This window comes from Anguilla rostrata, chromosome 13 (genome assembly GCF_018555375.3).
Source record: "Anguilla rostrata isolate EN2019 chromosome 13, ASM1855537v3, whole genome shotgun sequence".
Taxonomy (NCBI): Eukaryota; Metazoa; Chordata; class Actinopteri; order Anguilliformes; family Anguillidae; genus Anguilla; species Anguilla rostrata.
Genome location: NC_057945.1, coordinates 23,742,860 through 23,761,790, shown reverse-complemented (window position 1 = coordinate 23,761,790; position 18,931 = coordinate 23,742,860). Strand labels below are relative to the sequence as shown.

Below are 18,931 nucleotides of genomic sequence, written 5' to 3'. Positions count from 1 at the left end.
ATGCAGCAAAGTTGTGTCTTAAATTGTGTCTAAATTGAGACTTACAATTGGCCAAAGTTGCTGACACAGTGACCTCTATATTTATGTATCTCTTTTCCAAAATGGTTTAAACTGTGCTCAATTTATTTTACAACCCAGTGAACTGAATGATTGTTTACAATAAAAAGAGCAGAAAGAGAGTAGAAAAATGAACGTGTCTTTTTAATGTGCAGATGTAGAGTGTTTTTATAATAGAGTGTCACCCAAATTTTATGTTTTGAATCCTGTTTATATTAGAACATAATCCAGACCTCAGCCATAAATCTTAAATAAACAAGAGAGAAAGCCATGAAAACAAACAAACATTAATGTCTACATTTTGGAACCTCTTTCATTAACCAATGACACATTGTATCTCTCTAAGAGGAAGAGGAATGATTCATTTGAAAAGTGGATTCACATAGGCCTGCCCAACCTAATCATAATATGCACAATATCCTCATCCTGCTAATGCAAGACACTGGCTTCCAGTGTGCAGATGTGCCCCTGACCCGTTGTGTAAAATCCACTCCTTCATACAAGCGAGCGCATCCAGACTGCACACAAAGTGTACTCCACACCACCGCACTGACTGCACAGCCCATTACAGATGAAAATAAATGGTGTTTGGCTGCACACACTGTGGAGGAGAGAGAACACACGCCTGCACCCTCCTAAATTGGCAGAGGAAGTTGCCATAATGAGCTGAGCCTTCAGGTACAGTTGGGCATTTCTGATCGGGAAAATTATTTTGAAAAACTAGTTTCACTTTTTATTTATTATTCATGTATTTCAATGCGACTGAGTATGATTGAGAAATGTAGGTAGTGAAAGAGTACCAGAGAGATGGAAGGAGTTGAGACGTTTTTAATGTATTTCAGTTGGGCCTAATGGTGTATTTTGAGTGGGGTTTCCCTTCCAGCTAATTTCATGATTGTCATTTAGTACCTGTGGAGGATGTTACATTTTAAATCCAAAATGAACAGCCACCCTTCTCTGCTAAGGCTCATTGTGATCATGTCTAATCATGATTGATCATAAGAGTTCCCATAAAAATTCAGTCCAGAAAATTCAACATCCTTTCATCATAGTTCAATTGTTGCACGCTCACCGTGAACTCTGCTTTACGAAGGCAGCGGTACCAGCTGAGCTATCTGTTTCATGACATACTCTGATATCATCATCAGTGTGTTTCTTTAGCATTATTTAACATATGTTTATGCTGTGTAGTTTTTATTTCATTGCTGGATGATAATTATAATATTTGGGGAACATTATTCACAAAAGACTTGGATGTTCTGAGCAATGCCTTCCCCATTCAGAGATAATGCACCTAAATGGAGAGAATTTAAGAACTTAGTGCTTCCACCAGTGATTTCCTGTGTTTGCACAGGAATGATATGGTCCGTGTATGACAGTGACTATCACACTTCCCGGGGCCCCGGACACCTCTGCATCTCACTCTCTGCAGTGACGCACCTTGTGCTTCGCTGCATTAGAAATGATTCACTTCCATTTGTCAGGATTCACTCCATTTCACATCTCATTTCCTGTCTTAACAAAAGAGAGAAGCGTGTTCTCTTCCTCACAGACAGCAGTATAGGTCTAGCAGTGAGGCCCCATTACTGCTACTGGGGAAAGATAATTTCTCTGACAATTTGTGAAAAACTCTCAGACTCAAAATGAAAGTACTGCTCATTTTTCAAAGAAAAATGTCCACTTTGGTTCATTTTCATATGTAGGCAATTTAATTCAGCATGTTTTTTGTAGAGTGAACAGTGTGTGAATTAAGATTATGTTAAGATTAAGCTATGATAAATGCAAAAAAGAAGCTACTCTGCTAATGCAAGAAATGTTTTTACAACATTTTAGTGTTATCATAGTGTACTGCCAATTATATAAATAAGTCACACTACATATTGCTTGTCATAGTGAGATTATCTACATTAGTATGCAAACTGCATGTGGTGCTAACAGATTACTTGTTCTCTGTTGGCGTTAAATGCCAAGCAGAACAGAAAAACAAAGGGCACCTTATCAGAAAGCATATTCGGTGTAAAATATAAATGGACCCAATGTCCTGTTGATATGGAAGACAAAAGATCACTTTACAATGAGCTGGGCCCTCCTCTGCAGAGCGATTCGAACGAAGGGACGGCGGCAGAGCCCTTTCCAAATTAAACTGTAAGATCCGTGTCTGTGTGTATGCATCTGTTTGAGCTGAATCTGTGAGTCCCTCAGCAGTCTGGTCATTACTCACCTGCCCATGAGGACTCATAACTGATGTACAGCTGCGCTTAGGCTGGCCTCGTACCTCTCTCGTCAGTGATACGTCCCAAAAGAGCACCCTCAAAACATTTACAGAGATGACAAAGGCTTGAATAATTGATATATCGGGAGCCATGGATAGTTCAACAAAATCTCAATATGACTAATATGCAAATATGCAAAGAGTAGTAATTAGAGGAAACCTTGCTCACTGCAACCTAATTATTTATTTATTATCAGGAAACTGCCTCTTTTCTGAGTTCATTATTTATAATAAATATTCTACATTTTAGTTTAATTATTTTATTCAGACCAATGGGTTTGAAGGTTTATGTTAAAAAGTCATTCTGCTTGTATGTATTCAGCATAAATGTCTGTGCTTTTCTGCTTTGCAGGAGTTACTATGGTAACACGCACATTTCCCTCTCGCTGAAGATTGGAAGATGAAGTAAAAATTATTTACTGTAGAACATGAGAATCTGGAGCACTTCTTAAGCCCTCTGCTCCCCAAAAGTGGGTTCCATCCAGATGAAACTGGCTCCTATGCTATGGGGAAGAATGGCATTCTGTGCTCTCTCATTGCAGTTTGGCTTTGTGTAATGATCTAAATGGTGTTGGGTTATTATGTTGGTGTTGTTTTAATTTATTTCCTGAACATTTTATATTATGCAATTTTTAAAAAAGAGAACTGTCTGTGGTGTACTTTAGGGAAAAGTTTTCTTAAAAAGAAGATTCCTTAAAATCTTGATACTAAAATTTGATATAACTCACAAGTTGGCAGTCTGTCAGTACTTGCCACAAAGCTTACAAATGCTGTCATAAAGCACCACATTTTTCCAACAGCCAGACTAAAAAAAGAAGGTGTTGATGAAGTGAGATTTGTCTTGTTGTAACTAGCTTCTGAAAAGCTGTTCAAGCCTCCATCTTTTCCAGAAAATTCCACCGTCATACAGTCTGGACATTTATTTTCTGCCCTGGGGGTCATTCAGGCTCAGTGCCATTGTGTGTGTCACTGCTCCTCGCTGTGTTATTTAGGCATTGGTTTGTTGGGCAGATTAAGTTATCCCCTGCAACATACATCATTTCTAATCTTTGTAAATAGATTATCTATTTATACTGATGGGTATTTACTGAAGTCAGCAGGGGTAAACATCAATGCCCCAGACAGGATGTGAACCCGCAAGGTCTTTATCTGACACGCCCCAATGCCATCATTTTCTTGGACTGCACTACAGAATCCAAACCTCTGTCAAAACCAAGCAGGACACAAAGAACACATTTCTTAACATTAGTATTGCCCCTCCTCAAATTCCTATTTATTAGGCTAGGATATGAACTGTCCTCATTTTTCTACTTTGATTTGAATAAAGAACACAAAATAAATACAAATATTTTACAGTACAGCCTGACATATTTAGTTGTTCTGTACTAAATCCATTGCACCAGTTACAACAAAATAACTACATAGAAAACAGACATACAATGTTTTCTGTCATTTCTAGATAGGCAGTTACTTGTGAATCAGTGCTTTTATCTGGTATCACCAATGCAATTTTGTCATCTAATGACCTTGTGTCCTCTCTAAGATGAGTGGTGGAGAGCCACCCAATGATTTTGTTTCTGGGTGTCACTCCCTGCAGTCAGAGTTGATGAACAAGAAAAGACAGAGCCTGTCAATCAGGCTGGGCCAGTGTTGGCTTCTGGAAGAGGACAGGGCGGTTTATTTTTATACATAGCTGCCACGCTGGCCCTCAAAACTGCCTGCATTCTGACACTGTAAGTTACCCAAAAGTGTTTCTGTCTCACATAATGTACCCTGCGTGCCCTTGGTGGTTTCTGGAAAGAGATGCACTATGAAATATTCATAAACAAGCCTGCCACTCCCCTCTACATGGGTCTTAAAAATGTATTTAAACTTTTTTTTTTTAAACAGTAGTTTTTAGTGACTGCATGGGTCACTGACCCCTTGTGTAGGTATAGGTCTTTGAAGCAGTTTTATTTGCAGCTATTCCAACAGATCCCTCTGTTTTGTTTACTTACAAACATTATGTCATTAGAATCTGTCCCTGTTAAAGCTACTTACCTTGGTTTAAAAAAAAAAACTTAAATTCAAATTACTTGTACTGCCTTTACCTTACCTGGCCCAGTTATGGGTCTATGCTATGGCATGATTGTCTCTGACGCGTGTCTTATGCAAATGTAAAGATATATCTTTTCTTCCAAAGACATTTTATCTGTCCCTTCCCTTTTGCAAGCAGCTAGGAATTATATTATTTTCATATGTAACTCTTGGTAACATTGGTGCAGCTGCACAGTGTCCCCCCTTTATAGCTATGATTGTCCCTGCCTTCATTTTATGCTGTTTTTCTCATGCGTGTTTTTCATTTTTCATTCAGATGTGGGCATTCACAGAATGTGTGCATTGCCAGAACCTCACATCGGTGCTGTGTGCCAGCAAGTAGGAAGGAGTAAATTCACTTTTACAAAAGCAGGAAATGAAAAGGCACCATGGCACCCTGACGCCCCGGCGTCTCGGACTGCCTGCCTACAGGGAGGATTCAGTATTAAACGTGCCACAAGTTGCCAAGAGAAATGTATCAAGGCTAGTTTAGATATTTTTGCAAATCCACGATGTGACCTATTTATGCTAGGAATGGGGCTATGCAGATACATATACCCCAGACGCCACAGAGGAGGAAGAAAGAAGTCTCTGGAAATCCCAGCTCCAATAATCCTCTGGTCATTTGCTTTAGAGCACACATCTCCCTGTAGATTATCGAATAGAAAATCCAATATTTGCTGCTTCAGAACTTGAATACATGGGTGTTTGAAGCTGCAGTAGTCGCACTTGTGACATAACTGGAAGGAAGGTATCATTAAAACAAACTGTCTCATCTCCAGTCCAGTGCAGCTGAGACTCTTGCAGTATACATGAGCCGGTCACTGGGTTGAAAAGTGGCACTGGCGTTACTGTGGATATGGTGAGTGGAGGAGCCCGCAGAGCCGAACTGCGTTTGGGGAGAACAGGGCGGACGGCGGAGGCGGAGGCGGTGGCGTGTGGCGGATCGTGAAGCGCGGGCGTCCGTGCCGCCCTCTCACCCTGTTGTAGAGCAGCGCAGATAAACTGCAGGCAGAGCCTGCCGTGCAGAGGCTCAGCTCTCCGATTCAGTGCCCTGCATTAATAATGCAACGCCCACTGCATATTATATTCAGCAGCTGCACTGAGGGGATTCGCAGTGGCGACCCTCGCTGTTCGTTTGGGAGACACCCGGTGCCCTCTCCACTGCAGCAGTGCTGTGTTTTTGTGTGCTGTATTTTCGACAGTTTCTTCCCCCCGCACCTTTAGACCTTTGTTTTTACTATCCTCTGCCAGTCTCGTCTGGCCAGTATTATAAGCCTTAGATTCCCCTTGATTTTCCATTTATTCCCTTGAGACCTTTTATAGCTGCATCATCATGATCAACAGAAATGTGTTATTTGACATTCAAGTCAATGCTCAAGCGAGCATTAGAGAAAATCCCCTGGGTTTGTGAAGCCATTGACTGTGATCATAAGGAGTTTTATAGATAAAATGAAAACTGTTATAAGGTTACTGGTTCATTCAAGAAGAGCTGCACAATGAAACTGCCATTCTGTGATAGAAATGCTTGCCCCATGACTCATACTGTAGAGAAAGAGAGGTTTCTGTTTTCTCCCTCCCTCTATCCCTTCATATCTGTATGTCCAAGCTCTGCACAGAATGTAAACAACCCCTGTGGTTCGACACAAACGTGCCCTTAACTTGTCATGGTGGTGCCCACCTGTTCTGCCGCTAATTTGCACTCTACTATGCCAGTTTCCAGTACCAGACTCTAATCAGACTCCAAACCATTTTTTTTCTCATGGGAAGTCGGTTGTTTTGAACCCTGGCAGGCAAGTACTTTAATCAGTGCCATAGCTGCTGTTCACCCATGCAAATTTAGAGTCTATTATAATTTAAGTTGGTCCAACTGAAAGAAAATAAGATGTGCTCTCTGCCAAAGCATGATTCTGAAATTGGATATCAAATAGAATCCCCCAGAAGATTGACTGCAGAGGGGACCTATGAGAAACATTTCTTTAAGAAGATATTTTAACTGTTTGATCTGTTGTGTATAGCAGATCCTTATTTATCATAGATAATTTCCGTATTTCTTTTAAATGTTATCTCAATAATTTGGTTTTGCTTGTAAAAGACTTTATTGACCGGAATAAGCAAACCACATAACAGTGATTGCAAACAGGAACCAGAGGCCATCATCTCAGAAATAGAAACACAGAGGGTGGCAGTCTGCCCAAGACAGAAATGCCACATGGTCATCTAACCCCCCCCCCCCCGCCCCTTTCATGAAATCAAAGATCTTTTGATTTAATAAAGCAAAGTTAATTTGCCCTTGCCCAGATTTTGGGCGTGTGTTTGTTTGCCTGTGTCGTGACTAACACAGCTCTTAATGCTCTTTCCTCTCTCCTCTCCCTCGCTCCACACCTTCTAATCGATGGCTCCATCTGGCTCCGCTAGGAGCGGCCGTCTCGCGCATCTCAGGCACGCTGCAGCCGAGAAGGGCCTCTGGGGGAAAGTCACGTGATCATTCCTAGCCGTTCGCTGTGCGTGTCCGCTCCCACTGCGCTGCCAGCGCTGTGTCCTGACGAAGTAGCGCAGAGCAGCAACCACAGACGCTCGTCTCCTCTGGTTTTTTTTATTTTCTTCAGACCCGCGTTTTACCGGGAGCAGGTAACATTAGACGCACTGGGCGAAACACGGAGCCTCCCTGTAGGAAGCAGAGGGAAAATTGAGTTACCCTCTTCCAGGATTCGGAGACCTGAAGTCAACCACCCTAATCGTGTTTGTTTCTATGCCTCAGTAGGGCCCGTAATGTGAAAATAAGAGAGACTTTTTCCCCCAGATGGGTTTATTGGAAAGCTTCATTGTTCCTGTGCGTGTTTCTGTTCTTGGTTACAGTTTTATGGGACTAAGAATTTCACTGCTTTTCACTTGTTGTGGAAGTTGTGAAACAGCAACGGCCTTTCCACCCCCTTCATGGTATGCCCCTTTCTTGGTTTTTTTGCACTATTTTAACACTTCTGTACCTGACTGAAGTTCAGACAGGTTTATCGAGGGGCGAGATTCCTCTTCTAGAAGAATCTTTCTGACTTGTTAAAGGCACACAATTCCTTTTCACACCAAGAACAGCTCAAAGGGTTTGTTATGCTCTGTACCCCAGTGGAGCCCAGAATATAACAGCTGCAGTAATTTTCTCTCTGTTATTGAAAGAGCCATATTGGGTGGTACAAGAATAGGCAGCTCTACATAAAATACAGAGGCCAGTAATAGTCTGGTCTAAATTCAGTTAAATCAATGGGTTTAATCACAGGGCATATGACCTCCTGAGGGTCTTCTCCAAACCCTCATTAACATTGAAAGGTGAAATGTTTCTGTTGTGAGGGGAGTGTACACTGTCCTCCTGAACATTATCATTAGCATAACCTAAACTGCATCATTAGCTGGTCCTTAAGAATGCCCTTTCAGTGATGAGAAAATGGTATGCATGACTGATAGAAAAACCTGCTTTCCTAAGAAATATGTCTGTGTGTGTGTGTGCTGAGTGTGTTTGTGGGAGCCAGGAGACTGATGGATAGGTTGCACATGGCAGTCCCTTTAACTAAGGCTGTTTGACTGCACCCACACTGACTTATCTGCTGAGTGCAGTCACGCTTCCAGAGGAGGAGGGAGAGCCCAGATGCCTCCCAGTTAAATGGTTCTGCTGTGCTGCCGTTATTGATACTAGTGGGCTCATTTAACCCCAGTGGGATCAGTTTTGACTAAAGATAGCCTTCACACAGATCGCTTTGAGGAATCAGTTTTCAATTGGGTGTATTTTGTTATTGTGACACCCTTATTGACATGAAAAGAATGGTTATTCTTCATCATTTAACATTTTTGCTTTATAAGTTAATGTGATTTCATTGTTTTTCAGTTTGATGCCATGCACAATACATATGTGTTTGGTTACAATCCTTAAGAGTGGAAAAATGGGTCTGTATGGATCATCATGCTAAGCCACTGTTCCTGGTTGTGGGTGCACCCCACGATCCGGTATCCAATCCAGACTACCAGTACCTACCGTGCTTGGTAGCCCAACAGGGCAGCACATAATTGGGCACTGTATGGCCCAGCAAAGACCGGATTCAGTTGGCCGGGATGACCATGTCCCATTGTACACCAGCAACCCCTGCTGGTCTTTCATATGCCCACAGTCTGCTTGCCCAAGCTTCTGTGTGAAAAACTGGTAGTATAACTATATTTCTAAAGTGCTAAATACAATATCCAAAAATGTTCAAATAAAACCAGGCTGTTCTCTTTTGGTCATTTTAATCAATGTGGATTTATTTTGCCATGCTTACCTAAGTGAAACTGTGTAGCAGTACATTTTTCTAACCTGCTGTTCTGTTGAAGGTCTGCTTTTTCTACGCGCCATGGGGCTTTCTCCGCTTCGTCCATGAGCGATCGGCTCTGCTGACTCCACCACTCTACTAATTTAACGTGCCTTACCAAGTATGACCCAACGCCATATGTTCTGTGCCATTAAAGCTTTACTGAGGGGCACTGTGTAACTGTGTGCACATCACTGATTCCTTTCTGAACAAACTAGCCTCTCAGATCGCCTCACAAATAGATTTGGAGACAAGACAAATAGGTTACTCAATTGATCTTTCTCATCCTTTGACCTGCCTGTAGCAAAAAAAATTAACTGAAAACAAACGGGGAGATCTAAAACCACGAATTGATACAATGGACAAGAAAACCAATAGCAGATACTCTAGTTAGTCCAGCCTTTAAGGCAGATTCATTCATATGCCTGGATGCTGTCTGAATTCCAAGGTAATTTTTTAGTTTGACTATGGCTCCTCTTCAAGTTGTTCATTCTTTTGAAAAATGATGTGAAGTATGACCTTTTTGTATGTTTCTTGTTGTAGCAGTAGTGCATGTTGTAATAAGTTATAAATACATTTACCTGACTAAGTTATCGTAGGGCCTGACCCCTTAGACTTCATACTATAAAATACATGCCAGTTAGATTTATGTGTCAATGTCTGATACTCAAAATGTTTACAACACCATATTTCCAAAACAAATTTGCGTACCATCCACTGAAAACAACAATCCGTTCTGCCATTTAACGGAAAGGGTAATGCGGAGCACATTAATTTACTTGTACAATAACACAATACCAATTTCGTCATTCATTTGACTTGGGACTTACCCAGTATGACAGGAAAAAATGAGTGAAATAGCAACAATTACATATGGCTTATAGCAAGGGACACATGAATATGAAATATTAGACTTCTGGGAAGCATTTCAGACAAAGCGAGCCTCGCACTGCAGGACGATGGATGAAATCAGGGAAGGGGCTCGTAGAGCGAAAGGTATCATCCTTCACAGATGAAGTCTTGACTGCTTACTCTGCCGGTATTGTCACAGGGCACAGGGCAGGATCACTGTCTGTGGCATTTCTTTCAGGTTTGATTTCAGTTTGTGCACAACCCTTTACTGCTTGTCAAAATCTTTAAATTTACTTCACACACAAACGAAGAGACAAGGACGCTATTTTCCGTTCCCTGATACCTCGTAAATGGTTCACCAGTTCATTAATGCAAACTGCTTAAATTTAATTTTCTGCTGTCATGAATGGCAACTGAAAAAGATACTGTAACACATACCTTTTTCAAAAAGCAGTTAGCGAAACCTTGGCATATTCCATTTTCAAGAGCAGCAAAGCCTGTTTTTTGACTTGCAGGCTTTGAAGTGAAGTATTTATTGTGCAGTAAAAAGATATGCACTTCACTGAAACTTGGGCTTAAGGTAAAAGAACAACACAGAATCAGAATCTGTTCATTCTACATTTCTCTGTTACTCTCCAAAAATGAGGTGCTATTGTAACACTAATAGTTTCCTTTTAAGGTGAGTGAGCCCCAGCAATGAGCTTAATTAAATACCATGGGCTAATTAAAGGCATTTTGTACAAAAAAATTTAAATGGTCAAACTCCTCGCTTTACTAATTTTGTATTCATTTAAAATAAAAAGTTTTTGTACGTGTCTGAGGTTTTGTTTGCTAACCATTAAAGACAAACATGAGCCTAATTACTGTGTACAAAATATAATTAATGTTCCTAAATAGTAGTCATCCCCATGGCAACTATGAAACTGAAGTAAAAGCATCCAGAAGATTTATGGATAAAGTGTAAGGTGACAAGCACTTTATAATGTTTCCTCAGCTTTAAAGTGTCCTGTTGCACTCTGTGTTTCTGAAATGCATACAATAACTGCTGGTTGAAAATAATATTGGGTAGTTCGTGGGTGCAGCCATGAAGATTTTCAATGTGACTCGAAGTTCCTCATTCAGTCACCATCAGTATTCATATTGAAAAACCATGACTGCTGTATTAATGATAATAAGCATTACCGGCAATGCCACTTATTAAGACGGAAACCATGAAAAAGCACAGAAGCAACTTAACTGCTGGTGTTGCAATTAGAGAGTATTGTTTTCATTGCATAAAAACTGATTGCATCTGTGGAGGACGTCCCTGGGCACTTCCTGCACAATGCAGACGCACGTCGGCCATTCCGCTTACTATTTTTTCCTTCATTATTATAGACTCCATTTTGCGTCTGCTCAGATCAGAGATAAATAAATAAATAAATAGAAGCATCCTTGCATTATAACAACTCTAAGTCTAGTCTGGCTAGACCACAAAGGCTTCCTGGCCAACTGCCTGAAGTTTCATGAGAAGGGGGGAGGGTAAAGGTGGGGGTAGTGTGGGGGCGCTCCACTCGAAGCAATGATGTGCGATGCTATTGAAGGAAAGTTTAACTGTGTCTGACAGATTGAAAATGGATTAGCCATTTACTGGCTGTACATACGGGGTCCTGCTACAGTGCTGAGACAGGGTTTTTAATGCCATTGTAGCCAGATATTTATTCTCTGTGTCATACTGTTCAAGATATGTGACCAAGATGTCCTCTGACATGATAGACATAATGTACGATGGCATTTTCCAGTACAAGAAGTGATAATTAGCTGAAAGCTAATGTCACTCTGTCTTATTGTAATGACATTCATTTTAGAAAGGGTAATTTCATTTATTTAAAACTTTATTTTATTGTCAAACCTGAAGGCTGGATGCCGGCCTGTCAGATTTATTGGGCAGGATTGTATTGATCAAAGCAGAAATACAGCAGAAACTGCCAGGGAGCGAGATTAAAGGCAGCATCCAATAAGATAGTCCCACTATGTCTTCCTGGTTTCCATTCACTTGTGCTTTCATCTCTAATGTGTCTTGAAGTGAAATGCGACTGTGGTGAGCAGGATAAGGGGCAGCATCTCAAAAAGGCAGGCTCCACTGCCGGGCAGAGACGCAACCACATTAATCCATTCAGGAGATCTGATATGGTGCAGTTACAGCAAGACTAAACAAAATGCTAATTTGCTACATAGTTTTAAAAGCAGATGCTGGGTGGTGCACCTTGTGGTCCTGTAAGGCCATTAAGACTGCACAGACTCACAGTAAACACAGCAGTCTTTATCAGGTTATGATGTCATTACGGTCTAACAACCAGCTAATTATATTATGGCTGGTGCAGGGTGGAGCCTCCTGCCTGGACGCCATGGCAACACAGTGAGATCTGTATAGTCCCTGAAGATGAAATCATTGCTTCGCAGTGAATATACTGTGGTAAGGGTTCACTTGAGTTTTACTGTCTGTCTACACATTTGGTTCACTAAAGGACACTTGGACAAGTCTGGTCAATGAGATGTGCCATATGCCAGGGGCTGACACATGCAGAGTGGGTGGTACTGGGTGCCTGGGCACTTGCCCCTTTTGCCCAATGTACCCCTTTGAGTTGATTTAAAAAAATAATATTTGTATTATTATTGTTGCTGTCATTCATTTTCATTCACTAATTTTGGTAAAAATATGTACTCTAAAATAACTAGTGTTGTAAAACGGTTGTTCTAGGTTGGCGTGCCCTTTTCTCACTTTGATCACCAGCCACTCAAAAGGTCTCTGTACAGCTCAGGTCAGGGGTCTTATTCACTCAATATGACTGCATTTCTGCTAGTGAACCTTTGACTTAACAGAGATTTATCATCTGTATAAGTACACCAATATCATTACATGTCTGTCAATACACATGCTATGATATAATTTTGGAGACAGTACCAGTTAACTGAAATCAATTCAGAACAATCTGAGGCATTCCCATTTTACGTAAGTAGCATACACTAAAAAGGTATGTGGCAAACTGTGCTGTCCTAAATTGTGTGTCATTCATTTTGTCATGATGAATATTCTTGAAATAGAGAGTTACCAAAAATGACAAATCCAAGAAATCAAAAACCTTGGTTTCTGCTATATGAAAATAATAAAATTTTAGGGATTTTTCTGGTATAACAAATAGCTATACCTGACATGTTTCTCCTTAGAACCCAAAATAATTAATCCACGCCTGTCTTTCATCAAGGTTGGGTTGTGGCAATGCTATGCTATTCGCTGGTACAAAACATTTAACGTTGCTGCTGGCATATACTGTATATATTTTATTATATCCAGAATATAAGAAAAGGATTTTCTTTCTGTCACACTCTCTCTTTATGGGCTCGCCTCTAAATAATGAACAAAAATAGGATTTCTCCTTACACAGAACTGGATGGGCATTCTCCATCGTACCTTATTATTACATATGTTTCTCCTCCCTATGATCTCAGATGGGCTCTTCCCCCAAATGCTAAATGTTAAAACAGGTGGCAGGACTCTGGCTACAGGTCACTATAATTATTGAATTACATGCTCTATCACAGGCAAAAATCAGGCTGTCTCAATATAGTATCTGAAGACACGCACACACGCACGCGCGCATGCACGCACACACACATTTTAGATTTTATTCTGGTTAAGATAAACATCCTAATTTTGTGCACTGCATTTATTCAAATTTTCTGTTCAGTTACTAAGATTCACATCAACATGCCGTCTTTGCAGAGGCCTGATCCATGATGTATGAAATGTAAACCTATCGCAGGCCTTCCATCAATTGCTTACTATACACAAGCCCGAAGGCCACATGCCTGTCTATCTTTTGTTTATGCAGCTTCACCATGTTTCCATATTCTACATTATAAAGGGCCATGGCTCTTCCTAATTTGTATCAGTAACCCTGTGAGTGGAAAATTTGGAAAATAATGAAAAATGTACGACTTACACGTGACTATACTGTCATTCTTGAACATTGAAATTATTTTAGTCAAGGTTAAAATCATTTTTTGTGGCTGTAAAATACTTTGAGCGCATCTCAGTGTTTTTAGGGCTCTGACCCTTGGTGATTTATTTCCTGCTTGCTTGGCTCTTCCTTTCACACCCACATAATGCCGTATCTCCTAGGGGCCAGGGCCGGCTTGAATATCGAAGATTATGTTTTCTCAAGTACTGAATGGCTGATTATGCCTGCAATCTGTTATAGTAGCGGAATCGCCGCTGGACTTGTGAATGCATCCCTGGTCTGCGGTCACGCCCGTTGCTTAGCAGGTTGGTTGCCTAATTTGCTTGCAAAGAACAGAGCAGTATCACCATCAGCCATTGACAGATGGGTTTGTGCTTCTGGGAGTGATTCATGCTGTCATCAAAGCATCCCAGCTTCCCTCACTGCCCTGCTCTGAGCATGCAGGCTACCTGCTTTATTAGTGTGGGTCTGGCACCAAGAGGACGGCAGAGAGACAGGCAGGCAGGATTAAACCACCTTCATCCCATGAACATTTTCTCAAACTAAGTAATCAATTCAGCTTGGCGTAAAAGCCCTTTTATAGCAGGCCATTCTTCAGCAATGACAGTGTCTTTACATTAGGAGCCACTGACACAGACCGGTCTTCAGGGAACACTGGGATTGGGGGAAAAGAGACTGACAGATGGACACACACAAAACACCTCAGAACCAGCACCTCAGTCATTGGAAAATATAAACTTTTTTTGAAATCCATGGTTTTTAATTTTGGGTTGTTGCTAAATAGTGGTATTTACATCCTGACACGTGAAATGAATTGTATTCATCAATATAATCCACAAGGAGAAACTAGAACATAGATATGCTTTTAATATTATTGTTTATCTCATTTAGCGAGATCATTATAGGTGTGTGTAACAAAGCCACCTGATAATTTGTTGATGGCTGTGAGGGAGTTTTCATTGCTGTAAGGTCAGATTAATTCTGATGTTTGATCCATCAAGTTAATTAGCTTCCGCCTTCATGACTACTAGACATAAATTAATCTCAAAGCCTATTACTGAGATTTCAGCACAAATATTTGTTTTTCAATTTTTAGTCAACAGTGTGAAAATAAGCTTCTTATTCTACAGACCAAGAAAGCGCTTAAAAAATAGATTCTAACTTTTTTCCACCATACTTCTGCAAGAACAAAATGATAAATACATCTGATATTAAACCTTAATTGAAACAGATGGCAGTTTGAAGAGAAAGGATCCCACAAATTCTTTTCTAGCCATTTTTCCATGCCGCCATATTTGTCAGGACATCATTTCACCACTGTTTAATGATGCATGTACCCGTTTGTTAACACTGGAGCAGATCATGCATTGTGCCTTTAGAAAGCACCAGACAGTTGACTGGAAGATTACAATGGGCCCCTTTCGTGCCACCATTCATTGGTGCATGGATGATGCCGGACAGGACAAGGTTAGGAGGATGATGCCTGCTTCCTCCAGGCTTTAATTAAGCAGGCAGCAAGAGGCAGCTGCTTATATTACAGGTAATTTTGCCAGTGTTGAATGAAAACCGCCCCCCCCCCCCATTCAAGCTCTGACTGGCATCCTTAATCATATCAAGATAACACACTGGCAGCTGAGCAGGGCATACCCTACATAGTCATTTTCTCACACATGCACACTCACACACAGACATGCACATACACAAACACACACACAGACAAACACAAACACACAGATGCACACATCCACACTCGCACGCACGCACACACAGATATACACAAACACAGATACACACACGCACTCACCCACGCACGCACACACACAGCTGTGACTCCCCAGGGCGGTGCTTTGAATCGCGCTGTCTCTTCTCATCACTTAATCACGCTGTGGAATATGAGTGTTTTTCTCTCATGGCTACCTACGGAGGAGAGTCTCAAGGGCAGAGATAAAATAGGAGAATCCCGAATCCTCTCTCCTCAAATGGACCAGAAGAGGATTCCAAACTCCCTGTGTGCGATATTGTTGCACAATATGCAAATATGAGGTGAAGTGGCAAGCTTTGATTTTTTTTTTTCAGCGAGCAAGCAATTCTGTTGCACCTGACTGCAGTTGCATAACAGAGTGACTTCGTTTCAGAAAATGTCAGCCTCGCTGTACAGCAGAAAGGACACAATGAGAGCATCACCACTTGGGAGGCTGAGCAATCCTGGTTGATAATGGGAGGGAAAAACTGGACTCACGAATTGGCAGGGCGCATGAGAGACGTGATTTCTCTGCAGACGGTTATATAAGTGTCTGTTTGTGACACATGCACCGATTTCTAAACATCACTCAGGACGATATGAAGGAACTGCCCCTGCTCTCTACGCTTAAGCTCATTTCACCCTGCAACAGCCCCCATAAATCTCACCGCCATCATGAAAGGATAATAACTGCAAACAGTGTTTACTGTGGGACACAGCTTCCTGGCAGGAAGCAGAGCGATTGGACAGCGCTCGAATCCAGAATCCTTGCCATTTACGCTGTACACCGCTCAGAGCAACACATCCAGGATTCACGTCACGCTGCATTTCTAATGCAAGCACAGTGTCTGATTCTCCAGTGACTGAGTGGCTCATTTCACTCCACTGCGGATAAAGTCCACACAAAAAATGACTGAATTCACAAATGGATTCTCCAAATATCTGAATGCATGTGACCAGCACAATATTTTTCCCTTCAACACGACAGACAGAAGGTGTGTTTATATTAATAATGCAGGCGGTGCATGGTAAACTGGCATTTAAGACAATAAACATGGACTGGCCAGCTTAGTCCAACTGCATAGAGCCAAAATAGGTGCACAGTCAGACTTAGTCTTAGTTAGAGGCCTTTAATAAAAGAGAAACACACAGGAGCAGTGTGAATACTGTAGGTCTTAAGTACTGGACAATAGAGAGTGTAATGCATTTATCCTACAGCTGCAATGAAATATTAACTACTGTATCCATGTAGTAATCTACAGTTTCATAACAGTCATTTTTTTGCATTTTATAAACCAGTGGAAGGAAATCTTGTCACTTTGTCTTTCAGTATCTACTGTTGTGCCTGATCATTTTTGAACGTGATTCTTGTTGTCATGCATCACAACAACAACAGCGCCCCCTCAGTCGAGGTCATGCACTCTGGAGTAGCCCAGCTCTCCCCAGCCTCCATTACCTTGGAAAACATGCACTTAAAAGCTCTGGCATTCAAATGGATTCTATCCAGGGAGAGATGATAAGGGGAAAAATCCAGAGTCAATAACCATTCAGAGAGGATGAGTAGTGGATAGGCACATCCCCCCATCTTTGTATTAATGACCTCACACACCTTCCAGTCAAAAAGCCTCCATCCATTCAGACTGAATAAGAAATATTTTTAGCCACGTCTCTAAAAGCACTGCAAAAGGAGGATGCACTCTTAGAGGCAAATAGGGGGAAAAATCTGAGCTCGGAATGGGTGCACTAGCTGTTCGATTTTTAAAAAACTCTCTTCATTTCAAGTCTGTTTTTGGCTCTAGGCCAATGCTCTATAATCTAAAATTATATTTAATTTATATACCTGTTACAGGAAAATGAAGCATGTAAAAAATTGTCTACATGCATTATCCTATTCATGCAATATTTAATGTATAAAAATTGCATTTGATAGTTGAGAACAAATTATATTGATTAAAAATTATGCCAGATCCATCAATGAAAATGCAATTCCAAGTCCAAAGTGCCGAAACAAAATTCTTCATTGTGGATCACAGGATGCTGTATTTCCCCCTATCCCTGATGACAGCCACCACTTTCTGGTTTTGCTGATAGGAGCCGAACCCAAACAGAGCTCTTCGTGTGCCCGTGCAGGACAGACGGTGACACGCAGCGGGCGGCACGTCGGGGGTGAGGGGTTAGGAGCAGGCAGCACTCACCAGTCCTGTTGTGGCTCGTCGATGATCAGCAAGATCTTGAACTTCTTTGGCGTGGGAGCGGGCGTCTGCTCCACCAGCCCCGCCGAGGCGGCCGTCTGCTTCACCACATTGGTGATGGAGCTGAAGAAGCCCGTCCCGCTGGACTGGGCCGGCTGGGGCCTCCGTTCCGGCGCGGGGGAGATGGAGGGGGCCGGAGCCGGGGCCGGGGCCGGGGCCGGTGCTGGAGCCTGGCCGGCGGCGGCGGCGGTCGGGACGGCCGCCGGGGGAGGGGGTGGCGGAGGGTCGGGCCTCTGCAGGTCTGTCATGTACCCGTTGGGCAGGTTGGCGATGAAGCTGCTGTCAGACAGCCGTCTGCGCAGGAAGTTCATGGCTGCGGCCGGGTTCGGGGGCGTCCGGGTTCAGGAGGCGCGTGGCGGGGACGTCTGAGCGTTTGTGCTCGTGTTTTCCGGAAGGGTCCGTCTCTCCCGCGGTGGCGGCAGTGGTGAAGAAGGCGAGCGAGAGGGCTTGCGTTTCCTCTGAGCTGTGGATGCTGTGCGTTCCTCCTCTCCTTCGTCTGCTCCTTCTCTCCTCCTGTGACGATGACGCTCGCTCCCCGCTTAGCCAATCTGCCTCTGCTCCGACAGCCTCAGTGCCTGCAAGAGATGCTCTCTCTCCTCCCCTCGCCTCCCTCCCTCCCCTCCTCCCTCCCTTCCTCTCCCCAACCCCCCTCCCTCGCTCTACTACCTCACAGGCAACGTGGCTGTGTCGTATTGCAGCCAGTGAGGGTTTTCCAATGAATATGCAGCAGGCAGTATGTGAGGAAGGAGACTCCCCTGCACAGTAGCCGTGGTTCCCCCAGCCCCCCTCCCTTTCCCCTCCTCTTCCCAGGGTGACCTCCACACACTGCTGTGTGAGGCTGCGCTGCTGTGTGGAAGGATAGGCGAAGTAAGCAGCCTGGAGACAGTGAATTAATGGGGCTCGCGTGAACAGAGGTGATCGTCAGCGCGAATCTCCGGGGGGGGGCCTTCTGTCTCCGGCTCCTCCCCCGAACGCCGTGTACTCCATTGATCCCTTTCCTTCTGCTCGCGCAACAACCATCACGATTTCACCCGCTTTACCAGCACACGCTGCTGATCACGGGACCTTTCCGCCATGTTTTCCACACGCGTGCCAGCTACCCCGCTCCTAATGAGCAGCAGCACAGGAAATATGCCGCCCTTCAGAGACGCTTTCTCCCGCACACAGATAATGAGGAGCTCTGGCTGCTGTAATGCTTCTGCTGCTACATAGTGTATGCAGTTTAGTATATAAATTTCAAGGTGCTACACCATACGGGGACAACATTTGCAGGGGATTTCTGTTCCATTTCTTCCATATTACTAAACATCATTTCAGCAATAGTAGTTTTAGGCATGAAATTATCTTAT

At 42.7% G+C, this 18,931-nt stretch overlaps 1 protein-coding gene across 1 annotated transcript in view; it reads right to left on the bottom strand.

Annotated features, from left to right (window-relative positions):
* syn2b (synapsin IIb) overlaps nt 1-18,167 on the bottom strand; it is a 62,423-nt gene extending 44,256 nt beyond the window's left edge. Inside the window, exon 1 of the mRNA XM_064306488.1 lies at nt 17,526-18,167. Within this exon, the coding sequence (XP_064162558.1) occupies nt 17,526-17,893 (368 nt within the window). The 5' untranslated portion in view covers nt 17,894-18,167. The remainder of the gene's footprint in view (nt 1-17,525) is intronic.
* Nucleotides 18,168-18,931: the final 764 nt, after the last annotated feature.